This window comes from Microtus oregoni, unplaced genomic scaffold, assembly GCF_018167655.1.
Source record: "Microtus oregoni isolate MIOR12 unplaced genomic scaffold, Mior012 000000F_ref0000247, whole genome shotgun sequence".
NCBI classification, from domain to species: domain Eukaryota; kingdom Metazoa; phylum Chordata; class Mammalia; order Rodentia; family Cricetidae; genus Microtus; species Microtus oregoni.
The window spans coordinates 2,883,390-2,907,897 of NW_024543059.1; the positions used below are offsets into that span (position 1 = coordinate 2,883,390).

The 24,508-nt window shown below is 46.1% G+C and overlaps 1 protein-coding gene across 1 annotated transcript; it reads right to left on the bottom strand.

Moving 5' to 3' along the window:
• Positions 1-1,084: 1,084 nt before the first annotated feature.
• LOC121448380 (probable dolichyl pyrophosphate Glc1Man9GlcNAc2 alpha-1,3-glucosyltransferase) lies at positions 1,085-18,891 on the bottom strand. The gene is made up of 13 exons (XM_041652364.1): positions 18,784-18,891; positions 16,441-16,519; positions 15,403-15,596; positions 13,743-13,852; positions 13,393-13,460; positions 11,927-12,053; positions 11,573-11,676; positions 10,780-10,900; positions 8,518-8,657; positions 5,563-5,702; positions 3,667-3,764; positions 3,213-3,285; positions 1,085-2,110 (listed from the first exon to the last, which is right to left on the bottom strand). The coding sequence occupies exons 1-13, from the start codon at positions 18,867-18,869 to the stop codon at positions 1,879-1,881; spliced, it is 1,572 nt and encodes a 523-aa protein (XP_041508298.1). The 5' UTR covers positions 18,870-18,891; the 3' UTR covers positions 1,085-1,878.
• Between the last annotated feature and the right edge of the window lie 5,617 nt (positions 18,892-24,508).

A 24,508-nucleotide genomic window follows, 5' to 3' on the forward strand; every position in this document is an offset into this window, starting at 1 on the left:
TCCTGATCCTCTGGCCTCTAACTGTTGGGAGCTGTTCCAAAAATCTAGACCCCTATGTGTGATTTGAGGAAAACAGGTAAACACACTCAAATATTACAGCTATGCATTAAGGGCGTAGAGAACACATAAACAGCAACTGATAATCATTTCAGAGACACCATGATAAAGAACGGTTAGATAATGTCTCATGGCTCGGTGAGTTAAGGTGCTTGCCACTACATAACCAGAATTCAACCATAGAACCCACTCGGTCAAAGGGAAGGACCAACTCCCGTGTTACCCCAGACTTCCACAGGTGGGTGCCATGGTGTGCACACACTTACACATGAACACACAGAATGGGAGCTTGCTTTCCAAGCAGGCTGTATGACTATTCTTTAATCACTGTGCTGTGCTAGCTTTAATGTTCACACACACACCACCACGTGAGGCTGGGCCTGGACACAGTGCATGGGGGTTTCCCTTCCCTCTGGCACAATCCCCACAGATAACAGATGGGATGACTGGACCACACCCCATGACGACACAGGCTATGGCTTTCTTGGGTCTGTAGTGGATAACGGATAAATACCACGTGTACCAGTTCCTGTGTCAGCTGGGGTGTGTGGCACATGGTAGGAAAACTGAGAACCAAGACAAAGTGTCTATGAAGTAGTCTCAAGAAAAGGGAGAAAAGGGGACATATGGGTAGGGACAGCAGCTGCTCTTGGACCAAAGTTTGGTTCCCAGCTTCCAGACTGGTGTGGGAAGTCCTTCTGTCTGTTTGTTGCTTTTATTGGTTAATGAATAAAGAAGTGCTTTAAGCCTATGGCAGGGAAGAACAGAACTAGGCGGGAAAGCTAGGCTGAATGCTGGGAGAAAGGAGGGTGGAGTCAGAGAGACGCCATGGAGCCACCGCCACACAACCTGTAACTCCAGTTCCAGGGGACTCAACACCCTCTTCTGGTGTTTAGACTCCAAACACACACATGGGGCATACATGTATACACGGGGGCATACACACACACAAAATAAAAATAAACAAATCTTAAAAAACAATAGTTGGGTGGTGGTGGTACACGCCTTTAACCCCAGCTCTTAGGAGGCAGAGGCAGGAGGATCTCTGAGAGTTCGAGGCCAGCCTGGTCTACAGAGGGAGTTCCAGGACAGGCTCTAAAGCTATACAAAAGAAAAAACTCCACTAAATGAAGGGAGAGGAGCCGAACCCACTCCAGTGTGTCCACAAGAGGAAGGTCATGCGGTAGGAATCCTTGTCTGAACCGCAGGGCTTGCTGTGAGAGAGTGAACACAAGTCCTACGGTGGCCTGGAGGCTCAGTGGCCTCGCCAAAGCAGCACATTAAATGTCTCCTGGCTTGCTGAGTGTAATCGCTGTATCATCCCTAAGAACAACTCTCCTGGAACAAGGTGTACAGAACAGACACAATACACCATCTGCCCATGTGTGTGCCAACAGGAAAATAAATGCAAGGGTTGGTAATGACCCAAAGCATTTTGATATTTTATGTGTAAATATAAACCAGCATTTTATTTATATTTCCTTAGGTATAGAATCCGATCATATTGCATCCTAACGATGGTCAGAACAGCAATAGAATACTATGCTATTAGTCACCTCATGGCTCCCCTTCAGTGGGCACAGCAGACCATTTTAACATAGGACAGCGAGAGCTTTCTCAAATGTGCTTTGCTGCTTAGAGAGGGCAAGTGGCTTCTCACCATGGAAACAATCGGGTTGCTAGGCAGGGCAAGGCCAACTGTGGAAGAATGGTCCTTAAACAGATTACGAAATAAACAGACCCTGCTACTGGCAACTGCTTCAAGTTCTGAGTAATATCCCATGAAGTAAGTGCTTGGCTTTCATCCAAAGGCGTCATTCCTCATTGCTTCTTTGTCTTGCTGATAAGACAGCCGGTCAGCACCGAAATGTAGAGCCTGGCCCAGGCGTATGTGATGCCCACAGCACAATACACTGAGGTCAGCAACAAAGGGATGAAGGGGTACTTCAGCTTCCAGGAGGTGAGAGGGAAGACCAGTTCACAGCAGACTTCCAGCGGCCCCAGGCCGAGGAGGTAGACAGTTTCCATCCAGTTAAGAAGAGGTTTTTCTTTCCTGAGGGAGAAGTCTGATTTTAGATGAGTCACATCTGGTCAGTGAACATCCCGCTAATGTCTCCCACCCACATCCTCCGTGAACAAGAGCCAGCGCTGAGGTTGGAGACCGCACTGACGCTTCACATGTCGGAAAAGCATTATCTCAGACACACTACCATCGCAACAGTTTAACCTACCACACCTACGCTGCTCAGACAATATCAGTTCTGTAGAGGACATACAGTGTCTGGGCACTGACAGCGGAGTAAGAACACACACGGAACCAGGGATTCTAAAAACGTGCTTTATTCTGGTAAAACACAAGTAACTCTTATACTTTTGGTTGTAAGCCTAGCTTTTAACTGCTGAGCCCTCTCTTTAGCCCCCCAAAAATCATAGGAATCATAGTACATAGTTCAGAAGGTTAAAAATTCTGACCGCAGTTTTCTACTAACTTTTCACAGTGTGAGTATTTTAGTTTTTCCGATTGTATCTGCAGCTATACCACCATATCCTTAAGAGCACCTCACATTCTAGGCTTTGGTTTTCAGATAAGGTTTTGAGCTAGGCAGACTTCTTCATGTAACTCCCAACCTAAGACAGGGCTAGGGAATCCCCCCCTCTGCTCACCAAATGCGTACAACAGCTCCATTACTGTTATGAAACAGTGATGGCTGTGGGGACCACAGGCTGAAGCAAGGTGTCTTCAGAACTGCTTCTCTACCTTACTTTTAAAATTATTCATTTCACAGGTATGGGTGTTTTCCCTTTATGTGTCTGGTGCCTGTGGAGGTGAGACCCCTGGGACTGGAGTCACTATCAAACGTGGATTCTCTAGAAGAGCAGCCAGTGCTTCTGGGCATCGTGGTCTGGCTACACTGGCTGGCCAGCACGCTTGGATGCTGTCTCCCACCTGCCCAGTGCTGAGACTGATCACAGGATCACATGTGCCTGTTTTCTGGGAGGCTGGGGATTTGAACTCCAGGCTTCCTGCTTACACTGAAAGCTTTACCATCTGAACCAGCACCCCAGTCTCAACTTGAAAATACATGTGAAATCTTCTTTGACCACTGAAGAGCAAACATCTCCCAGAAGGGAGTATGCCCTCAATGTGCTTGTACCTGAAGAGTGTCTGCAGAGAGGAGACGCTGTACACGGTGAACAAGAGCATGAGGAAGACTTTAATGGGGAGCTCTGTTAAAGATAAAATACAGACGTCAAGAGAGCACACGGACATTGCTGATGTTCTCTTCTCTTCAGACAGGGTCTCTCTACACAACCCAGCTGGCCCAGAGCTCTCTGTCGACCAGGCTGGCTTTGAACACACAGAGATCCACTTCCCTCTAATGCGTGAGTGCTGGGATTAAAGGTGTGTGCCACCACACCTAGCTAACCATTTCTGAGACATCTAAATATTCTTAAAACTAGGGTCAAACTGGGGGTTTTACTTAAGATGAAGAGCAAAAGTCTCTTCTTCCACAAGACTCCCCATATTAGGTTAGAGCACACTGGTTTTAGGCCGGAATGGAAACAGCACGGCGACCAAACGCACCTTCCCCAGCAGAAACTGCTTACCTGGGGCAGTGAAGAGCAGAGGGAAGAGGGAGTAGTGTCCCGTCGTGGTCAGAATCAGAAAAGTCGTCGCATCCCCTGCTCTCTCCACAGACAGAAGGCTGAAAGTAAAAGTTCTTACAGAAATTCCTTAACACAACTGGAAGTTGTGTGTTATTATTCTAAGGACTGGCTAAATTAAATACTGACAATTCCTTCATAAAGCGAACACTGATAATCCCCTACGAAATAAACATTGAGTCTGTTACAAGTCCAACTCAAATGAGATTTGACTATGTTTTTTAAAAAAGTTTTTCCTGGGGCGGGAGAGATGGCTCAGAGGTTAAGAGCACTGGCTGCTCTTCCAGAGGTCCTGAGTTCAATACCCTGCAACCATATGGTGGCACACAACCATCTGTAATTTGATCAGGTTCCCTCTTCTGGCATGCAGAGAGAATACTGTATACATAATAAATAAATAAAATAAATAAAAGTTTTTCCAAAGTTTTGTTTACTTCATATGTATACACACAGTATGTCTGTGTATACACACAGTATGTCTGTGTGCACACACAGTATGTCTGTGACTGTGCTGGCACGCGGGTGCCTGCGGAGGTCAGAGGCATCGATCCCCTGGAAGTAGAACTACAGCTGTCATGTGGGTGCTGAGAACTGAGCCAGGTCCTCTGGAAGAGCAGTCAGAGCTCTTGAGTGCTGAGCCATCTCTCCAGCCCCAGGGTGTTGTGTAAACACACACACACACACACACACACACACACCCTTGCTTTGCTGAGTGAATGAAGGATCGGCAGCTGCTCAGGGGATAAAGACAGGGAAACTACTCACTTCCAAACCTACAGCCAATCTCAGATGATCCCTGGACCTGCGGTGTGAGTTCAGAACACCTCTGTATGGAAGTGTATGCTCTACCTTGTATGGAAGTTCTATGGCTCCAAAGATACGATACTGATCATAGTTTAAATGATTTCTCTTGATTTGAGAAAACTCTTAAAAATACAAAGAGGCAGATTCCACTCTCATCCATGTGCTGGATTTTAATGAGGTGTCAAGCGGATATTGTTCCATTTATAGTACTATCAGAAAAAGCACCGAGCCTGGTGCACACCTTTAATCCCAGCATTCAAGGGAATTTCTGAGTTTGAGGCCAGTCTGTTTCCACAGAGTGAGTTCCAGGACAGCCAGAACTATGCAGAGAAACTCTGCCTCAATAAACAGTAACAACAACAATAATAAAAAAAGCCAAACAAGTGAGAAGAACACAAACTCAGCAGCATAAGGGCAGGCTGAAGTCCTAACAGCGGCTTGCTAGCCCTGTAACTTGGTTTTTAAGACAGCATCTTGGTATACTGCTCAGAACGGCCTTGAACTCATGATCCTCTTGCCTCAGCCTCCTCAGCCTGGGGGACACAGGCAGGCATCACCAGAATAGGTTCAGCTATGTGACTGGTAAGTCACATGCGCTCAGCTTCCTGACTTCTGCAGATTCTAGCTGGGATGACATCACTTCATCCCAATTGTCCTAAAGGTTGCCGAGTAGAAAATAAAGCCTGCAAAGCAATAAGCTGAGAAAGACCCAGCTCTGGAGAGTCTAGGTAGACACATGAGACGTTCTGTCATGCTTGGTCCTTTCGTTCCCTAACGACAGGGAACACCAGGGCTTTGTTCTTACTGATGTGATGATGCCAAGGGTGACGGTCTTTACCACGCCACACTCCCACCTAACACCCAGACCTATCATGGTATTTGATCATCAAATATATAGAAATAATGAATGATTTTCGCACGTCTCAGAACCCTCACAGGTCTAAAGATTCATCACCCTGACCCTCCCCACTGGACACGACGAGAACAGCACACAGTTAAGACACTCGGAAACACAACTCTGAACTCTCTGCCTACCTCATCGGGAGAATCGCCAGGAGTACGGCCTTTTCGTGCACGTGCCAGCCGAACATGAAGGAGCTCAAGGCACAGAGAACCAGGCACTGGAGAAAGCCTCGGGGCCCTTGCGGTTTATACCACAGACAGAAAACAGAGGGCTAGAAGCAACAGGCAGAGACAGAAGTTCAGTGTTATCGCAGCACAAGGCGCAGACCAACACATCAGCAGGGCCAGGGGAGTTTCCAGCACCCTGTGCAGTCCCCCACAGCTAGCGCTACAAAAGAAAATACAAGGCCACGGGGATCTGTATTTACTTCATCAAAATGACCCTTATACAAACTAGTAAATGGTAAGTTCTGGAATATAAAATTTAACAGCTTACTATCTGTATAATTAGCTAATGTCAAACTACAAAAATTCATAGAAATTTTGGAGATAGTGCATTAAATTTTATCAGCTTTGTGAGCTGCAGTGAAATTTACAATAATAAAGCCATTGCTCTCTATACACACAGCTTACAAAGCTGAGGTTTCATGTTCTTGTTGGTTTGCCAGGTTTTTTATATTTTACTTATTTCTCTCTTTCTGGCACCATGTGTGTGCACACTTGTGTGGGGGTAAGGGCACATGCACACAAAGCATGTGTGTGTGTGCACACTTGTGTGGGTAAGGGCACATGCACACAAAGCATGTGTATGTGTGTGTGTGTATGCATACTTGTGTGGGGTAAGGGTACATGCACACAAAGCATGTGTGTGTGCGCACTTGTGTGGGTAAGGGCACATGCACACAAAGCATGTGTGTGTGTGTGCACACTTGTGTGGGTAAGGGCACATGCACACAAAGCATGTGTGTGTGTGTGCACACTTGTGTGGGTAAGGGCACATGCACACAAAGCATGTGTGTGTGTGTGCACACTTGTGTGGGTAAGGGCACGTGCACACAAAGCATGTGTGTGTGCACACTTGTGTGGGTAAGGGCACATGCACACAAAGCATGTGTGTGTGCACACTTGTGTGGGTAAGGGCACATGCACACAAAGCATGTGTGTGTGTGTGCACACTTGTGTGGGTAAGGGCACATGCACACAAAGCATGTGTGTGTGTGTGCACACTTGTGTGGGTAAGGGCACGTGCACACAAAGCATGTGTGTGTGCACACTTGTGTGGGTAAGGGCACATGCACACAAAGCATGTGTGTGTGTGTGCACACTTGTGTGGGGTAAGGGCACATGCACACAAAGCATGTGTGTGTGTGCACACTTGTGTGGGTAAGGGCACATGCACACAAAGCATGTGTGTGTGTGCACACTTGTGTGGGTAAGGGCACATGCACACAAAGCATGTGTGTGTGTGTGTGTGTGTGTGCCCACTTGTGTGGGTAAGGGCACATGCACACAAAACATGTGTGTGTGCACACTTGTGTGGGTAAGGGCTCATGCACACAAAGCATGTGTGTGTGTGTGTGTGTGTGTGCACACTTGTGTGGGGTAAGGGCACATGCACACAAAGCATGTGTGTGTGTGTGTGCACACTTGTGTGGGGTAAGGGCACATGGACACAAAGCATGTGTGTGTGTGCACACTTGTGTGGGGTAATGGCACATGGACACAAAGCATGTGTGTATGCACACTTGTGTGGGGTAAGGGCACATGCACACAAAGCATGTGTGTGTGTGTGCACACTTGTGTGGGGTAAGGGCTCATGCACACAAAGCATGTGTGTGTGTGTGCACACTTGTGTGGGTAAGGGCACATGCACACAAAGCATGTGTGTGTGCACACTTGTGTGGGGTAAGGGTACATGCACACAAAGCATGTGTGTGTGTGCACACTTGTGTGGGTAAGGGCACATGCACACAAAGCATGTGTGTGTGTGTGCACACTTGTGTGGGTAAGGGCACATGCACACAAAGCATGTGTGTGTGTGCACACTTGTGTGGGTAAGGGCACATGCACACAAAGCATGTGTGTGTGTGCACACTTGTGTGGGTAAGGGCACATGCACACAAAGCGGTCCGAGAAGGATGTCTGGTGCTGTGCACTCTACTGCTGTGTTATTCCTTTCAGACAGAGTCTCTCATCGAGCCTAGAGCTAGGTGGTGGTCAGCAATGCCAGCCATCTTCCTGTCTCTGTTCTCCACACTGCAGGGTTAAAACACGCACATGTGTGCAGCCATGCCTGGCAGTTTTCATCATGGGAGCTGAGATCCTTGTGTTTGCACGTCATGCTCTCACTCACTGCCCTAGCCAAGGCTGGGGTTTTAGAATTTTCTAAACATCAGCTAAAACCTGTGGCTAAGGAGATTAGCAGAACTCAGAGGCCTGCATATTAGAACTGTCACACGATTGCAAGGGGTCACATGTCTTGCCAGGAGATCTTGATCATTTAGAAACCAAAATTAAAGCTAACGTGTACTACCCTTCCAACACTGTCACAAAGCTGGAGTCACCGAGCAGTGACAGGCGTGGGCAGAGGCTCTCACCGCAGCTGGCCCACAGCAGCTGTCTTTGACCCCAAGGAGCAATCTTCCTGCCTCCACCCTCACAGAGCCGGAACCGCAGGCCTATACTGTTCCTCTCAATTCATTATCACCATCAAGACAAAATATCCTGTTTTCCAGACACGTTTGATCATTTAGCCAAGGATGAGAAAAACAAAACAAAGCTTGGATGTTTTGCCACAAAGATTTCCTCTTTCTCCACAGCATGCTCCACGCCTCCTACTTGGGCTTTTCTTTTTCCTTGTGCCAGGATGGACAGATGGCTTAAACAGCCACTGGCAAGACTGTCTCACAGAGGCTTTTCTGGTAATCTTCCCTCGCTATGTTCAAAGTTACTGAGAACTGCTAGGAAATAATCCAGTCTGCAGGAATTCAGCCATGGAACTTATCCTGCAGTTGGAAATTCAGCCAGTACTGCGATAGGAGAAGCAGAGAAGCATCAACAAGTGGGTACCACATGCCAAGTTCTTACCAGTATGGCTATCAGTGTGCAGATGAGGGTTGCCAGAGGGGAAACTGAGGGAAGGACTGTGTGCTGGAACTGCTGAACCAAACCACTTGTCATTGAGGCCCTGGGGATCTGGTTGGGGTCAAGAAGTTTCAATTCCAAACCTAGAGAGTAAGCAGACATTCCACTTTAATCAACAGGACTCCCTATCTTATGAGTCCACTCCTTGAGTAATAATTGTAAAACGCTAATAAATCTGTGGCCGTTCACGGCTGGATTTCATGGTGCATGGGTGTAGGTCTAGCTGTGCTGCCTCCGGCACAGGCTTCTTTCTGGTTACAGACGATAATCTATGGCTATAGACTAAAATTGGAACAAGCCATTTGTGCAGCCTACAGGAACCTTGTGGGCAGGCGGCATTGGAACAGCAATCGTCTCTACCGCTTAAGTGATGCAAGCTATTTAAAGAGCAAACCATGTCAGACCAAACTCAGCCTTTCACTTCCTGTAGCATGAAGTCCGTATTCCCACATATAGCAGCCTTTGGTGAGCTGTCACTGTCCCCTCTCCGGCCCATCTGCACTGATGTGGCTTAGTCACAATGGACTGCAAGTCCTGAGCATACTCTCCTCTGCTCACGCAACTCCAAGTGACTCACCCACTCTGCCAAACTAACTAACTCAGTCATGCAAAGAGAACCCCTAAATCGAGAAGCCAGGCTGCTCTACGGTTCTCCAGCGCTGTTTCTGTGTTTACTTTCTCTACTATACAATGTCCCTGAAATACACAAGTGACTTGGAGTTCTTTCTATCCCCAAACACAGAAGGTCAATAATTACTTGTCAGATGAACCAAGCCTGGAACAACGATACGAGCCCCACCCAAAATGAGCTCCAGAGAAAACAGTGTGGCTAAGACAGGCTGAGCACACACAGCCCTTTCTATGGCCACCGAGAACCAGCAATGCGGGGAGGCAACAGCCACCAGATGTGTTACCTACGTACTCCTTTCCTTTCAGATTCTGGGTCTCTTTTTCCTTTTTGTTGTTTTGTTTTGAGACAAGTAGCTCAGTCTCAGTAGATCAGGCTAGTTTTGAACTCCTGATCCTCTTGCCTCTGCCCACCAAGTATAGGAATTACAGGTGACCCAGCCACCTCCTCTCTTTTTTGGGACAGGATCTCATGTAGTCAACCCAATCAAGAACGACTCTGAGCTTCTGATCTTCCTGCCTCCACTGTCTGAAAGCTGGGGCTGCAGGTGTACCCCACTGAACCTGGTTTACACAATGCTGAAAGCTGGGGCTGCAGGTGTATCCCACTGCACCTGGATCACACAATGCTGAAAGCTGGGGCTGCAGGTGTACCCCACTGCACCTGGATCACACAATGCTGAAAGCTGGGGCTGCAGGTGTACCCCACTGCACCTGAATTACGCAATGCTGAAAGCTGGGGCTGCAGGTGTACCCCACTGCACCTGGATTACGCAATACTGAAATATGGGCTGCAGGCGTACCCCACTGCACCCGGTTTACGCAACACTGAAAGCTGGGGCTGCAGGCGTACCCCACTGCACCTGGATCACGCAATGCTGGTAGAACTAGGATTTGCACTCTACCAGTGGAGATAATTCCCGATTTTATCTTACTATTAATGGCTATTCCCCTAAATATCTGAACCCGACACTAATTTCCATGTAAGGCATCTTTGGGGAGCAGGTACACAAGGTGGGGCACATTTCCTGGCTCAGGCAGGATAATTAGGCCTTGTACTGCACACTAAGCTGAACGGACAACAGCTTTTCAAAATACAAACGTCTGAAGTTACTTTGTAAGAACGCCAGTGTCAGTGACACTGGACTGATGAGTGAGGGAGGAAATCAAATTATAATTTCTAAAAATAAATAAGTAAACAAAGTATCAATTCCCTATAAATATGTAACTCCAGGTCCAGGGGGATCCAGCACCTCTAGCCTCTGTGGGTATCAGCACTCAAGTGTACACCCTCCCCCATATGATTAAAGGTAATTCTTAAAAAGCACCCAAATGCTTAATCTACTCATTCAAGGAAAGCATCTACAACCTCACTGCCACAAGGGACATTTGTAAGCAACGCAGTCCACTTCCTGCACGAAAGACTCGATCTCAGACAATTTGGCTCCACTCATCTTGTGCTGAAGTGCGGGGCTGGAGACCAAGTGATCCAGAACACACACCCAAACACAGCACGGCGGGTGTTTCCACCTCCCAAGAGAACTACTCGTAGTCTATGTGAGAAAGCTGGTACCATACCAATGACACACAGGGCTTTGTCCACGGCATTGTACAAAGCCCAGAAGTTTGGAGCCCAGTAGGCATGGCAAAGGCCCCTCTTGAATGGAAAGAGTCGGGAAAAGACTTGTGGCAGCTGGTTCTGTTGAAAAAAAGAAATGAAACCAATTAAACAGCCATCAACTTTTTCCAAATTCTAAAACAGAGCAGGAAAACTGCCTGTGGCACATTGCATAGGAAGTTCAGCAGTCTGGGTTCCAATCTTTGTTTCTACAGGTGAATGATCTCAATCAAGCCATAGACCTCTTTGCCTAACCTTCCCAAGTGGCCAGGAGAAGACACCTAAAACCTTCCTGCTAAAACCATTCTTCCTGCTAGGAAGCACACAGAATTGACAAGGCACAGGGAGAGCACAGCTTGTGCTCCAGGTAAGCCTGAAGTGGTAAAGAGCAGGCACATTAGATATGGTTCTCCTCCCTTAACAGGAAGGAGAGCACTGCTTTCAGGGTGTACAGCAAGAGAGGAAAAGGGTATTTGGACATCTATCGCAGGCACTGCCCAGCGTTTGCTGTCTACAAAGGGTGATCTGAGAGGCCAGAAATATTAATGACAATTAATTCCCGAGTGTAACCACAGTTCCATGCCACTTGAACATGACCAACATGTGGAGAGCACTTCCCTTCCCCTTGATAGGAAGGTAAGAAAGGAGCTTTTACAAAGGCTTCATAACCCCCACTCTACTGTCCTTCTAAACAACAAAACCACGACTTACAGTACTTTTTAAAAAGTGAAAATCAGAAATAAAATGTCTTACCAAGGCTAGGAAAGGGCCCAACGAAAGAGCAGAAACTAGGAAAACAATCAGTCCTAGGGAAAGTACGCGGACAAAGCTGAAGCTGCCCCATCGGACACTGCCATCTACAGAAAAGGAGAGCCGCATTACCAGGAGCATGAAGAAGGGGTTTCGACACATAGCCCAAATGTCCTCCCGCTTCAGCCTCCCTAGTACTGGGATTAGAAGTGATGCCACCATGCCCGGGGAATACACTGATCTCTCTGTGGATGGTGAAGGGTTATAGATCAGCACCCAGGAGACTCTATAACACTCCATAACAGTATAAGCTGCAAGGAAGAAAATAAGGATTTGGTTACCACTGCTCAGACTTGCCTGGTTTGCTCGCAGTGAAACAGTAAGATCGCAGCAGATAGATACCATAGGCTGGTGCTACGTAGAGGTAGATGTGCTTGAAATGCAGGAGGACGGCGAAGAGAAATGCCGCTTCCATATGCCTTTTCTAGGAGACAGACAGGGAAATGGCTTTAACTTCAAAGTGGATGAAATGCAGTGTGTAAATCCTGCAGTGATCCTGGAACAGAAGGAAGACATTAGCAGAAAAGCTAATGAAGTTCAGATACACCAATGCTGGCTTCTTAGCCTTGGCAAATGGTTGTTTGAGAAGGCAGCACCAGGGGAAAATGAGTGAGGGGCATTCGAGGACTCGAAACTAGGACTGAATGAATCCTATCTGTTGTGCTGTGAGAAAAACAATTGTTTCGTGTGTATGGCTTGTGCTGGGGATTGAATCCAGGCCTAGTGCATCCAGGTGCGCATTCTCCTGCTGAACTACACCTTATCCTAGTAAACAACAAACAAACAAACAAGAACGAAACCTCCAGTGGTTACAGCACTTGCCTAGTGTGTGTGAGACCCTGAGTTTATCTCTAGTTTGGTCTCACTATGACATTGAGCAGATGGGCCCTGACTGCCCAGCTCCAAAAGATCCACCTACCTCAGCCTTCTAAGCAGCTGGACTATAGGGTGTACTACCATGCCAGGCCAAGGGGAGTGAATGTGGTATTTAATCTACAGGAGTAATGGTATCCTGGTTCAGAAAACAAAACTTCAGACAAGCCCCAGCTAATTCTAACATAGAAGTCTGAATTCTATCTACCTCATAGAAATTGGAGAAGAACCGAATACGGTAATGTTAAGGCCTGTCTGAGCCTTATAATTTTATTAGCATTAAGATAGAAGCATGGGTCTTTTGATTTCAAATTCCCTATTTCCATCACATTATTCTAACTATCTTATAAGCTTCTCATGAAAAGACACCACCATGGGGGCTGGAGAGATGGCTCAGTGGTTAAGAGCATCGCCTGCTCTTCCAAAGGTCCTGAGTTCAATTCCCAGCTACCATATGGTGGCTCACAACCATCTGTAAAGAGGTCTGGCGCCCTCTTCTGGCCTTCAGGCATACAGACAGAATATTGTATACATAATAAATAAATAAATAAATATTTAAAAAAAAAAAGAAAGAAAAGAAAAGACACCACCATTAATTACTTCAACAGAAAATGCTCCTGGAGATTCTACCGACAGAAACAGTTCAGTCAAACACTCTGATCCACACCTGCCACACTGTAATGAGTTTTTTAGGATGTAATTTTCCCATCTATAAAATAAAGAAAACTTATTATCCTAAGAGCAGGTAGAATCTGTGGAAGTACCAATAAAAGTATCTATATGGTGAAATTCTGAATGGGGGGCGCAAATAATATCTATCACCCACTACAGCGTCATCTGTATAAGCTACAAACTGAAAGGGAAATCTCCTCAGGTTCTTCCGTGCTCACCTGAAATATCCGTGCAATGGATAGCAGCATGAGCCCAGACAGAAAGCCGTTGTACTGGAAATGAATATCTGGACGGACGTCAAGGAAATGAGCACACTAGATTCATAATGAACTGTGCTATGAAAAGGTACGGAATTTGTGGATGCTTTCTTAATAAGTAAATTAAAAACAATAGTTTAACTGGTCCTCCAAATTAACTATTCGGGGACAAATTACTTTAATAACCAGAACCCAGTACATCTGGAGAAAGCAGTTTGTGGAGTCAAGTAGCCCAGACCTACACTGACGAATCCTCATTCCACAACGAACCTATCAAGTTTACGCTGTAAGATAAAGCACACCAAGGATACGGTCTACAATCAGCAACCCAAAGTTCCACAACAGCAGCACGGACAGAATAAACTTGGGCTTCTCTGTAAGTTCTTTGCTTGTTTTCTTCCCGTCAATGCATTTGCAGCACCTACATGGACACACCAGGAGGGGAACAGAAACAACTTTCAGCTTCATCACACCATCGCAATACTTCCTTTCCGCCTTTTCTGACAAACTGTCCATGCTGTCCATGGTCGACCTCAGGGCTGCCCGCATCTTTTCCTTGGGTGTGCTGATCAGATAACAAGTGTTCATTTAATAAAACTAAGCTAACAAATAGCAATCTAAGTCCTCAAAGTAAAGATTTTAAAAATGAGAGTGCACACACTAGATCAGCCCTTACACGTGACAAGTGTGGGCCAAGGGCGTGGCTCTGTTGGCAGGGTGCTGGCCTGGCACACAGGTGGCCCTGCACCAACCCTGAAGTCAGTAGTGCATGTCTGCATTCCAGCTCTGACGAGCAGAGGTAGAAAGAGGACATTATCAACAACATGGCAAATCTGAAGCCAACTTGAGACCTTCTCTCAATAAAATAAATAAATAAAAATAAACAACTCAGAGGCAGAGCACAGCTCTTGTGACAAGCTAAGCAATGAAAAGCAAGACTCTGGCTGGGCTCATTTCCCAATGTGCATGTATGACCCATATATTTATATACAGAGCAAAACATTCAGACCCTGTCTCAAAAATAGATAGAACACTACCGAGACAACTACAACGAGGACAATATCCTTCGGGAGAGGCTGCTGTGCAGGCGTGGGGACCTGAACCAACATTAACAAAACCTGAGCTCAGGGCTTGTCATCCCAGCGTCAGGAGGCAGAGTAAGGGGATCTCTGGGGACTGTCATTCATTTTCTTCCTCTTCCTCCTCTCCCCTCCCCTCCTCTTCCTCTTCTTTTTCCTCTACTTCTTCTTCTTCGTTTTTATTTATTTACTTATTTGAGACAAGGTCTCTCCCTGGCTTGGAACTTGCCAAGTAGGCTGGTCCAGACTGGTCACAAGCACCAAGGATCTCCTTGTATCCACCTCCGTAATGGGATCACACATGTATGTTACCATGCCAGTCTTTTCCACATGGTGCTTTGCTTGTTTGTATGTGTGTGTAGAATGTGCATGCCTGATTCCCACAGGTCTGCCGAGGGCACTGGGTCCCTTGGATCTGAAGTCATAGACAGCTGTGAGCTGCCAGGAGGGCACTGGGAGTCAAACCTGTGTGCTCCACAAGAGTAGCAAATGCTCTAGCCAACCGTGAGATAAAGAGTTGACTGGAACAACACTGGCCAAGCAGACTGTGGTGAAGCACAACGGGTGTGTGTGCATAAATGTGTGTGAACTACGTGTAGGTGCGTGTCCTACCAAACAGGGCAGGCCTTTGTGAGAGAACAGTTCAACAACGCTCACAGCATCTTCTCAAACCGCCACCCCAAACCCTAACAGCTCCCCATTTCTCCACCACACCTCTTAGACTGCTCCCTGAAATTACCTTAAGCATTCTGGAGCTCAACTTGGGTTTTTGCTGTTTCAAGATTTGCTATTATATGAACAGGGCTGTGTTTCCTGAAAATCAGCGGTAATACAATTTCTCAATACCGTCCGCACGAACAAAAGCCCAAGCAGCATGACGCCTGCCACTTACTCGTAAACAGCGTACACAAAGAGCGCATCTGCCAAGATGACGGAGAACCTCTGGAAGAGCAGCGTTCCTGAGCTGCGGTAGTTCAGGTTACGGACATTAAGCATCTCTTGATCAAAGAATTTGGCAATATGTGATAGGGCGTACTCAAACCACGCAAAAAAAGGGGGATAATCCAAGGTCCACTCTGAAGTTGCCTGCGATAAAAAAAAAAAAGTCAAAATTAAAACGCCCTAACTAAACAAGGTGCATACTGAAATAAAGTTGCACTTCAAACATGCTAAACATGCAGAGCTCTTTGTATGTGAGGAGAATTGGAGAGCGACGAACACGATGCTCACCTCTAACCCCAGCACTGAGGAGGCTGAGGCGGGAGGACTTCAGACCAGCCCGGGATTCCTCGGCCATGCACTGGCCTAGACACCAATCACAACCCCTTCTCTGTATTAAAATTTCTTTTTTTAATTTTAAAAATATGTATGAGTCTTTTTCCTGCATGAATGTAGGTTCCCCGGGCAGGACTAGACTTACAGACAGTTGTGAGCCACCATGTAGGGGCTGGAACCCTGTTTCTCTGGGAGAATAAGGCTCTTAGCCAGAGCCCATTCTCCAGCTCCCTGTTACTCTTTCCACAGACAGGACAGGCTCCCTGGGCACTAACTGGTTCATCACTGGGACTCAAGGTGGCTCAAGGTGACTGAAAGGTAACTGTAACCAAGGTGAGACTCAGGACAAACGATTGCTCGCTCTCTGCTCATTTTCCCTTTTAAGTTCTTTTTTGAAGTCCTGGGGTTGGATTTACGCAAGCATCATCACAGTTAGCCACGCTCCCGGTCCAGCCCTGTTGTTTAATTTTTTTTTTTTTTTTTGAGACGGAGTTTCTCTGTAGCCCTGGCTGTCCTAGAACTCACTCTGTAGACCAGACTAGCCTCAAACTCAAAGATCTGCCTGCCTCTGCCTCCCAAGTGCTGGGATTAAAGGCGTGCACCACCACTGCCTGGCAGCGTACATATAATTTTAAAAGGTGAAAATGAAACTTACCTCATAGTACCACTGAGATATTGGCAGACTGTGAGTAATAGCAAGCCAGTTTCGGTGTACTTCAAAATCCGTGGAGTGGCTACACAAGGCAAATACAGGCACAGCGTGAGATTGAAACAGCCATATCTCATTATACCCTATAAAATGACACGGCATGCACACATGCACAGAGCCCTAAACCGTCATCTCTCTTATGAAGAGGTCTCCCTGTGCTTTACTGGAGGATCTAGGGTTTGTGAAGGGGTCTCAGAGATATCCAAGAGCTGACAGAAAGCTTAAACTGGGCTCTCAGGCCACTGCACAAAGTGACTTTCTCTTCCTCACAATCCAGAAAAAGCCTTACAAGGAGCTTCAAATATTTAAAATCACATTTATATTATTTTGTGTGTAGGTACAGGTGCGGAAGTCAGGGGACAATGTATGACAGTTGGTTCTCTCCTTCCACTGCATGCGGAAGTCAGGGGACAATGTATGACAGTTGGTTCTCTCCTTCCACTGCATGCGGAAGTCAGGGGACAATGTATGACAGTTGGTTCTCTCCTTCCACTGCATGTGTTTGCAGATGGAACTCAGATCGTTAAACCTGCCATCAGGGGCCCTTTACCCTCTGAGCATCTCAAGAGCCCAAGGATTTGTTTTCAGACGGGGTGTCATTATACAGCCCTGGCTGGTCCTGAACTTGCATCAACCTTCCTGCCTCTGCTTTCAGAGCGCTGAGATTACAGATAGGAGCCACCATATCCAGCTCGTGCTTCACTGAGACCACGCTCCACCACGGGTTACACTCCCTGCCTTGGAAACTCTCTGAACTAACACAAATAATACAGAGGTGGTTTTGTGTATCAACAGCCCTATTAGACAAAGTCTGGCCACACAGTCCAGGCTGGCCTTATACTCTTTTTTATTTCTTACATTTATTTATTTTGAGCACGGGGGAGGAGCAAGTTGTGGCCTGTGTGTGCACTCAAGTGTACACGAGTCTGTGTGCTTGTGTTCAAGTGTGCGTGCAAGGAGACAGCTTGAGAGTTTGCTCTCTCCTCTCACAACGTAGTTTCTGGGGATCAGCTCAGGTTGTCAGGCTTACCATGGCCTTGAGCTCTTGGTTTTCAGCCTTCACATCCCAAGTGTTGGAATTATTATGCACGTACCCAGCTTAAAAGTTCCTCTGTCTGCTAAAACTGTTATCATTCTACACCTGCTTCAAATTGTGGAATGCTGTTCATATAACAATATCCTTTATCACACCTAGAATTTATGTTGTTATTTTTGATTAAGGGGTTTGCCATATAGTCCAAGATGGCCTCCTGAGTTCCGGAATTAAAGACATGAGCTGCCTCGCCTGGATTTAATTTACATTATTTTCACATCATTTTAGTCAGGTTTGGAGATGAGATTAGCTTAGGTAACCAAAACCTTCAATGAAGTTGTGAGTTCCCCCCTCTCTATTGTTTCTTCCTTGGCGCTCTGACTTAGTATAGTGCTTAGAACAAAGTACTTGGGAAAACAAAACAAAACCAAGTCTAGAAACAGGATGTCAAACAGCAAGCAACTACAGTGATCTATTGCTTAAAGTCAGGGTACATTCTGAAAAACTGCACTGTGCACACATTACAGAGCAAAGTTAAAGAAACTAATAACGTTATGACATCACTTAAGAATAAACTCATGGGCTGGAGAGATGGCTCAGAAGCTAAGAGAACTTGTTGCTTTTACCCAGAACTCAAGTTCAGTTCCTAGCACCCACACTGGGATGCTCACAATATCCTGTAACTCCAGCTCCAACACCTTCTTTTGCCCTCCCAGGGAGCCCACACACATGGGGCATGCAAACACACACACACAAATAAATTTTTTTAAATAAGGTGAACATATAATCTTACAGGACTATCCTTGTATATGTAGTCTATCAGCGACAAAAACATTGTCGTCAAATGATACATTTGCGTTCTTGGTACTGCAATGTCTGCCATGCTCGGACTCGTTAGCTTCACACCGCGGACACACAGATAAGTGGTGGTTCCTGAGCTTTTAGTTTTGACTGTAGTACACTCATCTTTGACACAAATGTCTTCCACAGCCCGGTGTGATCTGACCACCGCGTATGTTTCCCCGTGTAGCTTTTCTTCCTTTGAGTTGTTAACTACACTAACAACTTTCTGGACTGAGAACCCGGAGCTGACCAGACACGGCTATACTCCAGCTCTCAGGTTAAGCACCAACCCGTGTGGCAAAGCCTTAAAAGGCGGAGAGAACATATGGCCTTTCCTCGTCCCGCCCAGGACATCCGCACAAGCCTCGCTCGCCCACCCTGCCGACCCAGCACCTGCCTCTGTAGGTCCTTACTAGGTGGGGATGAGAAGGCATTTGAGGAGCGTCACCCCGAGAGCCAATGCCGAGAACCAGTGGCCACTACGGGTGCCGACCGCCATTCCTGGAGCCCGTCACTTCCGGGACGCTGCGCATGCGGGTGAGGCTTTCGAGGCGGCAAGGACGAGCTCTGCGCATGCGCCGACTGCTCGGGGGCGCTCTCAGGCGGGCGCGCCTAAATTTAAACATCCCGCCCGGTCTCCGCCGTCTCAAGAGTTAGCTGCCCCTGCCGTCTCAAGAGTTAGCTGCCCCTGCCCGGACCTCTGCGGCGACATTATTTATTCATTTTGATTGTTCTTAGTACGTACTTCTAGTCAAATAGTGGTTGTCTGCTTTCGGTCTTGATTTTTGGTTAGTTTGGGTTACACACGTGAAAAACAAGCAAAAAAAATAAATAAATTAAAAAAACAAAAAACAAAAAAACAAAACAGCTGCTCAAAGTGGTGGTAGTGGAGACAGCTGTGATCTCAGAGTAAGAATGGCGAAGGCCTTTGGGGGCCGGAAGTTAAGTCCAGTTGCAGTATGCTCTGAGTAGAGAGAGCTGAAAAACATTCTGATTCTAGCACCGCCAGGCTAAGCCCTCCGTGCAGCCCCTGCCCCAAACAAGAGGAGGCCAAAGTCGAGCACTTAGTGCATTGTCGTTGTGGTAGTCGGTGGTTCGTTCACAACACCTGCATTTTCCTGACCCTTCTTTTACATCTCTCCTGATGTTGGAGATTGAATTCTCAGGGCTTCACGTTATTAGTGAGCTACATCCCCGCACTTAAATGCATTTAAAATTTTTCCTTATTTTATGTATTTTGAGGCAGAAGCTCAATATGTTATATGCCAAGCAGCCTCAACCTTACTCTGGAGTCCAGGCCGTCCTTGAATTTTCAGTCCTGCCTTAGTTACCAAGTAAATGACATTCACAGGTTCTGGGGATTAGGACTTGGGTATCTTTGGAGGGTGTTCTCTACCACATACCTCGTACTTATTATAACCAAAACTGAATTCCTGATTTTTAGTATTATCCACATAGAGGAGGTCATCAAATATCCAGTTTGCAGCACACAACGCCTGTCTGCGCTCTATGCACTACCGTACAGTTCGCGAGCTTTGGGCAAGGGGCTAGAGGTTGAAACACACACACACACACCCATACAGAGAGACAGAGACACGGACCTCTAGTCACTGGTAAGAAGCCCCCTATTCAATAGCACCACGGAGGCTTCTATACCCAACAGTCAAGTGGGCCAACAGGTGAAAACCTTATCCTCTGATCCTCAAGGCCAAGCCAACACGTGCTTGTGAAGCAGAGCTGGTAAACAACTTTGACACAGCTTTCAGTAGCTCAAATCAAAAGGAAAGTGAAGATCTCTAGCAGGGAAGAGCAGCTGGAGGCCAGGACTCCAAATGGTCCTAACACAGTTTCCCTCCCTCCCACACCTGTTGAGTTTGCTGTGCCATTCACTGTGAAATGATAGTGAGTGTCCTATTTGAGAGGGCTCTCTCTGTTACTCAGGTTAGTCTTAAACTCCTGGGCTCGAGTAATCTTGCTGTTCTAGCAAACACACATCATCCTAATCCCCACCAGCAATCTCATGCTTCACTGTAGGGGTCTGGTTGGCCTCCGGGAAGCTTACAGTTACAATCTACCTGCCTGGATAAGAAATAATTTCAAAGAAGAGCTAGTTCCTGGTCCTTTTTGTTTCTGTGTTTAGAAACAGGGATATTACCTAGGTTAGTCTTGAACTCACCACCCTGAGCTTCAGTTACAGCCATGTGAGCCACCATCTCCTTCCTTCCTTCCTTCCTTCCTTCCTTCCTTTCTCTTTCTCTCTCTTTCTTTTTCTTCTTCCTCTTCTTCCTCCTCTCCCTCTCCTCCTCCTCTTTCTTCTCTTTCCCCTCCTCTTTCTCCTCCTCCTTCCTCTTCCTCTTTCATCTCCTCCTCTTCCTTCTCTTCCTCCTCCTTCTTCAAGGCAGGGTTTCACTATTAAGCCTCTGCTAGTCTAGAACTATCTGCTATCTGGAACTAACTTGTAGGTCAAGCTGGCCTCAAAGTTGCAACAACCATCCTACCTCTGCCTCTCAAGTGCTGGGTTTACAAGTGTTACTACCCTAGCAGGCTAACTCCTGTGTTTTTTAAAGACATATTTATTTTTATTTTATATGTACAAATGTTTTGCCTAACTGTATGTATGTGCAACACATGTATGCACTGGCCACAGAGCCTACAAGAAGGTGTTGGGTCCTCTGGAAATGGAATCACGGTAATTGTGAGCTGCTATGGACATGCTCGGGACTAAACCCAGGTCCTCTGGAAGGGCAGCCAGTGCTGTTAACCACTAAGCCATCTCTCCAGCCCCCTGGCTTATGGTTTTTATTCAAGAACACCTGCATTTTCTTCTTTAATGTGGCTCAGTGGTGGAGGGCTAGTCTAGCATGCAAGAGGTCCTGTGTTTGCTCCTCAGCACTGGGGGAAAATCTTACCACTGTTTCTCTGTTCAGTCCTTGTGTTGAATAGCTTTATGTTAACTTGACACAAGCTACAGTCATCAGATAAGAGGGGGCTTCAATTTAAAAAATGCCTCCATACCTGGCAGTGGCACATGTTCTTATCCCCAGCACTCGGGAGTCAGAGGCAGTTGGATCTCTTCGAGTTTGAGGCTAGCCAAAGCTATACAAAAAAAACCCTGTCTCTAAAACCCAAAAAGAAAAAGAAAGAAAAGGCCTAAATAAGATAGATAGGATCATAGGGAAGTCTGTAGGGCATTTTCTTAGTGTTTGATGTGGGAGGTCCATTGTGGGTACGGCCATTCAGGAGCCAGTCAGTGGTCCTGGGTTCTATAAGAAAGCAGCCTGAGTAAACCAAGCCAGTTAACAGCATCCCTCCATAGCCTCTGCAGCAGCTCCTGCTCCCAGATTTCTGTCCTGCCTGAGTTCCTGTCCTGAATTCTTCACTGATGGACTACGATGTGGAAGTGTAAGCTAGATAAACCCTTCCTCCCTAAGTTGTTTTGGTCATGGTGTTTTATCCTAATAGTAATAATGCTAACTAAGACAGTCCTCACGTAGGAAAATGTATGTGTCTTGTGTGTGTCTTTCACATATTCAAACCCACCTCCTTAGCTAGGTCTTTGTTGTTTATTTATTCCTTCTTTCCCTCACTCCCTTCCTCCTCATAGTACTATAGTCAAATGTCTCAACATTCATTGTATGTAAGATCCATTCATCTATTGATGTTGATCTGACCTTTAAAGGTCCATGGATCTTTTTGGATTCTAATTTAGTATTTTCAAGAGCCAGAGATTCAATAAGTACACATCTAGCTTTTGGATCTGTTACCCCTATTTGTACAGCCTTAGTTAATTTTTGTATAAAGTCTCTAAAAGGTTCTTTCTGACTCGTTCAATCTTGATATAGGATTTAATTCTTTCTTTGTTCCCGAATCCTGTCCCAAGCATTCTGTGCTACATAGGGGCAAGTGTTATTCATCATAGAGAGCCTGGTCCTGAGGATCAGAGCAATGGCCCTCGCCAAGGGTTTGATCCTGGAAAGCCTCAAGTCCTTTGCTTTTCCCTGTTGTTCTAAAATTTTTGCCTTTTCTCGCCAATAACATTTCCATAGCAGTTGGGGTCCATTTTCTAGGACCACTGAGATTAATTGAAGCCAATTTTGTGGGGTAGCTTTATTGCTTGAAGCCCACATTTTCACCAATGGTAAATGCAGGCCATAAGATACTATCGCTTGCTTGATTTATTTTTAGATCGCTCACCCCTATAGGTTGTTGTCTATATTCTTTGACTACCTTAGAGTATTTTGTGCCAGATGGCTTCTCAGAGGTATTACCAGATAGGTAGCTAAAACTCTGGGTAAATCATCCTGGACTGTGGCATGAACTGGCGAGGCTAAACCCTGTCCTTGTACCTTCTCTCCCTGCTCCTCATTTTTCATAACTTCCTCAGTCTTTTCAATTCTTTTTACCACTGCCTTTTGCAAAGTCAGAATCTCCTGTCCAGTGTTCTATTATAATGCCCTCATTGATGATTCCAAGTTATGAAATTTGTCCAGTAAAGATAATGTCTCATCCTTGGACATAATTTTAATGGTGTGCATATTGCCTTCCTGGAGAGATACCTTATCTGTTAAGCTATCATAATTTTTCATCAGATTCCGATTACTAAATTCAGCAGCATGAATTTTTTTCAGATAATGTCACAGTACCCTTCGACATCGATTGGATTTTGTCTGTCAAATTAATGTTATCCTTTTCAATACTATTAATTTTGCCAATTAGCTGTTCATTATTAGTCTGTAAAGACTGTAACATTTTTAAAGTGCCTCATTCTTGGCTCTGTTATCAAACCATTTTTTAACGATATAATATGAAAAACAAAACTAATTCTCAAAATCAAATAAATGGATGTGTAAGGAAAATCACAGAAGCCTTGCAGCATACTACCCATAGTATAAGCAGAAAGGTTATTAAATTCCTGAATGGTAATATTGTCTGTAATTGTATCACTTTTAAATTCATTTATTTACTTCCCTTTGTTAGGAGAGTTCAGTAAATTGTTGTAGATGTAGTAACCTTTATTGGTCAGCAGGTGTCGCGGTTGTAGCTGCATGGTGGAAAGACGCGACCAGCCATGGCTCCACGCATTGCTGCTGCCTGGTTAAATACTGACAAATATGCTTTGCTTGACAAATTTAAAGCAATGAAATCAATTCTGTGCATTGAACAAGGAGTCCGGAGTTTGCAAGCAGGGAACACAAACAGGAAGCTGTGCATGTCTCTGTGTAGTAGGGAAAATGGCGGCGGGGGGGGGGGGGCAGCATACACAAGCCGGGTGTATTGCCAATTCGCCCTCACAGTGGCTCTGCTGTGGCTGTGGCGGGTTTGGCAAAAAAGCCGCTTGGTGGGTGAAATCAAGCCAGGCAGGCGGAGGTGGGAGACCTGTTTTGTCCTATCCCCATAGGTCTGGAGCTGGGATCCACATGGACACCAGATGAAGATGGAAGTTATAAATAAAGTAATCCCACACTAGCTCCGAATTGAGTATAATAAAGGGTTATTTATTTAGGGGTGGACTCACAGATCACAGTCCTCTGCATGAGCGGGAAACAGAAACTGAATCCAGAAGCCGGGGGAGAGAGAGAGAGAGAGCACATGCACTTTTTGTTGGCAGTCGGCATTTATAGTGTGAGACCACGCCCAAGTGTGCTGGTATCTTAAAGGCTACTGGCTGAAGGAATTCCTACAGCAATCATCCTCATAAAGTCACATTTAAAATTGTTTTCTTGTGTTTCTTCTGGGTTAGGATGATCAAGGCTGCCTGTTGTATGACCACTGGGTTCTAGTGTCACCATGTTGCTTTTGAGGTTGTTGAGTGAATTCTTGCATTGGTGCCTATCCATCTCTTCCTTCAGTTGGTGTCGGCAGTGTCTTTGCCTCCTGGTCCAATCCCTGCAGTGGCTGTCTGTGTCTTTGGGAACTGTTCTTGGTCTGCTCTGTACTGTCGCTGTCTGTGTCTCAGAGAGCCATGGAGGTCTCTCTGGGCCCGCTCTCTTGGTCGGCTCTCTTGGTCGGCTCTCTTGGTCCACTTTGTGCAATCCCAGCCTATGCTTCAGAGTTCCTCTCTTGGTCCTCTCCGTGTAGTTGCAGCCTGTGTTTCAGAGTTCCTCTGAGGTCACGGGGGGTGGGGAGGGGTAGGAGAGT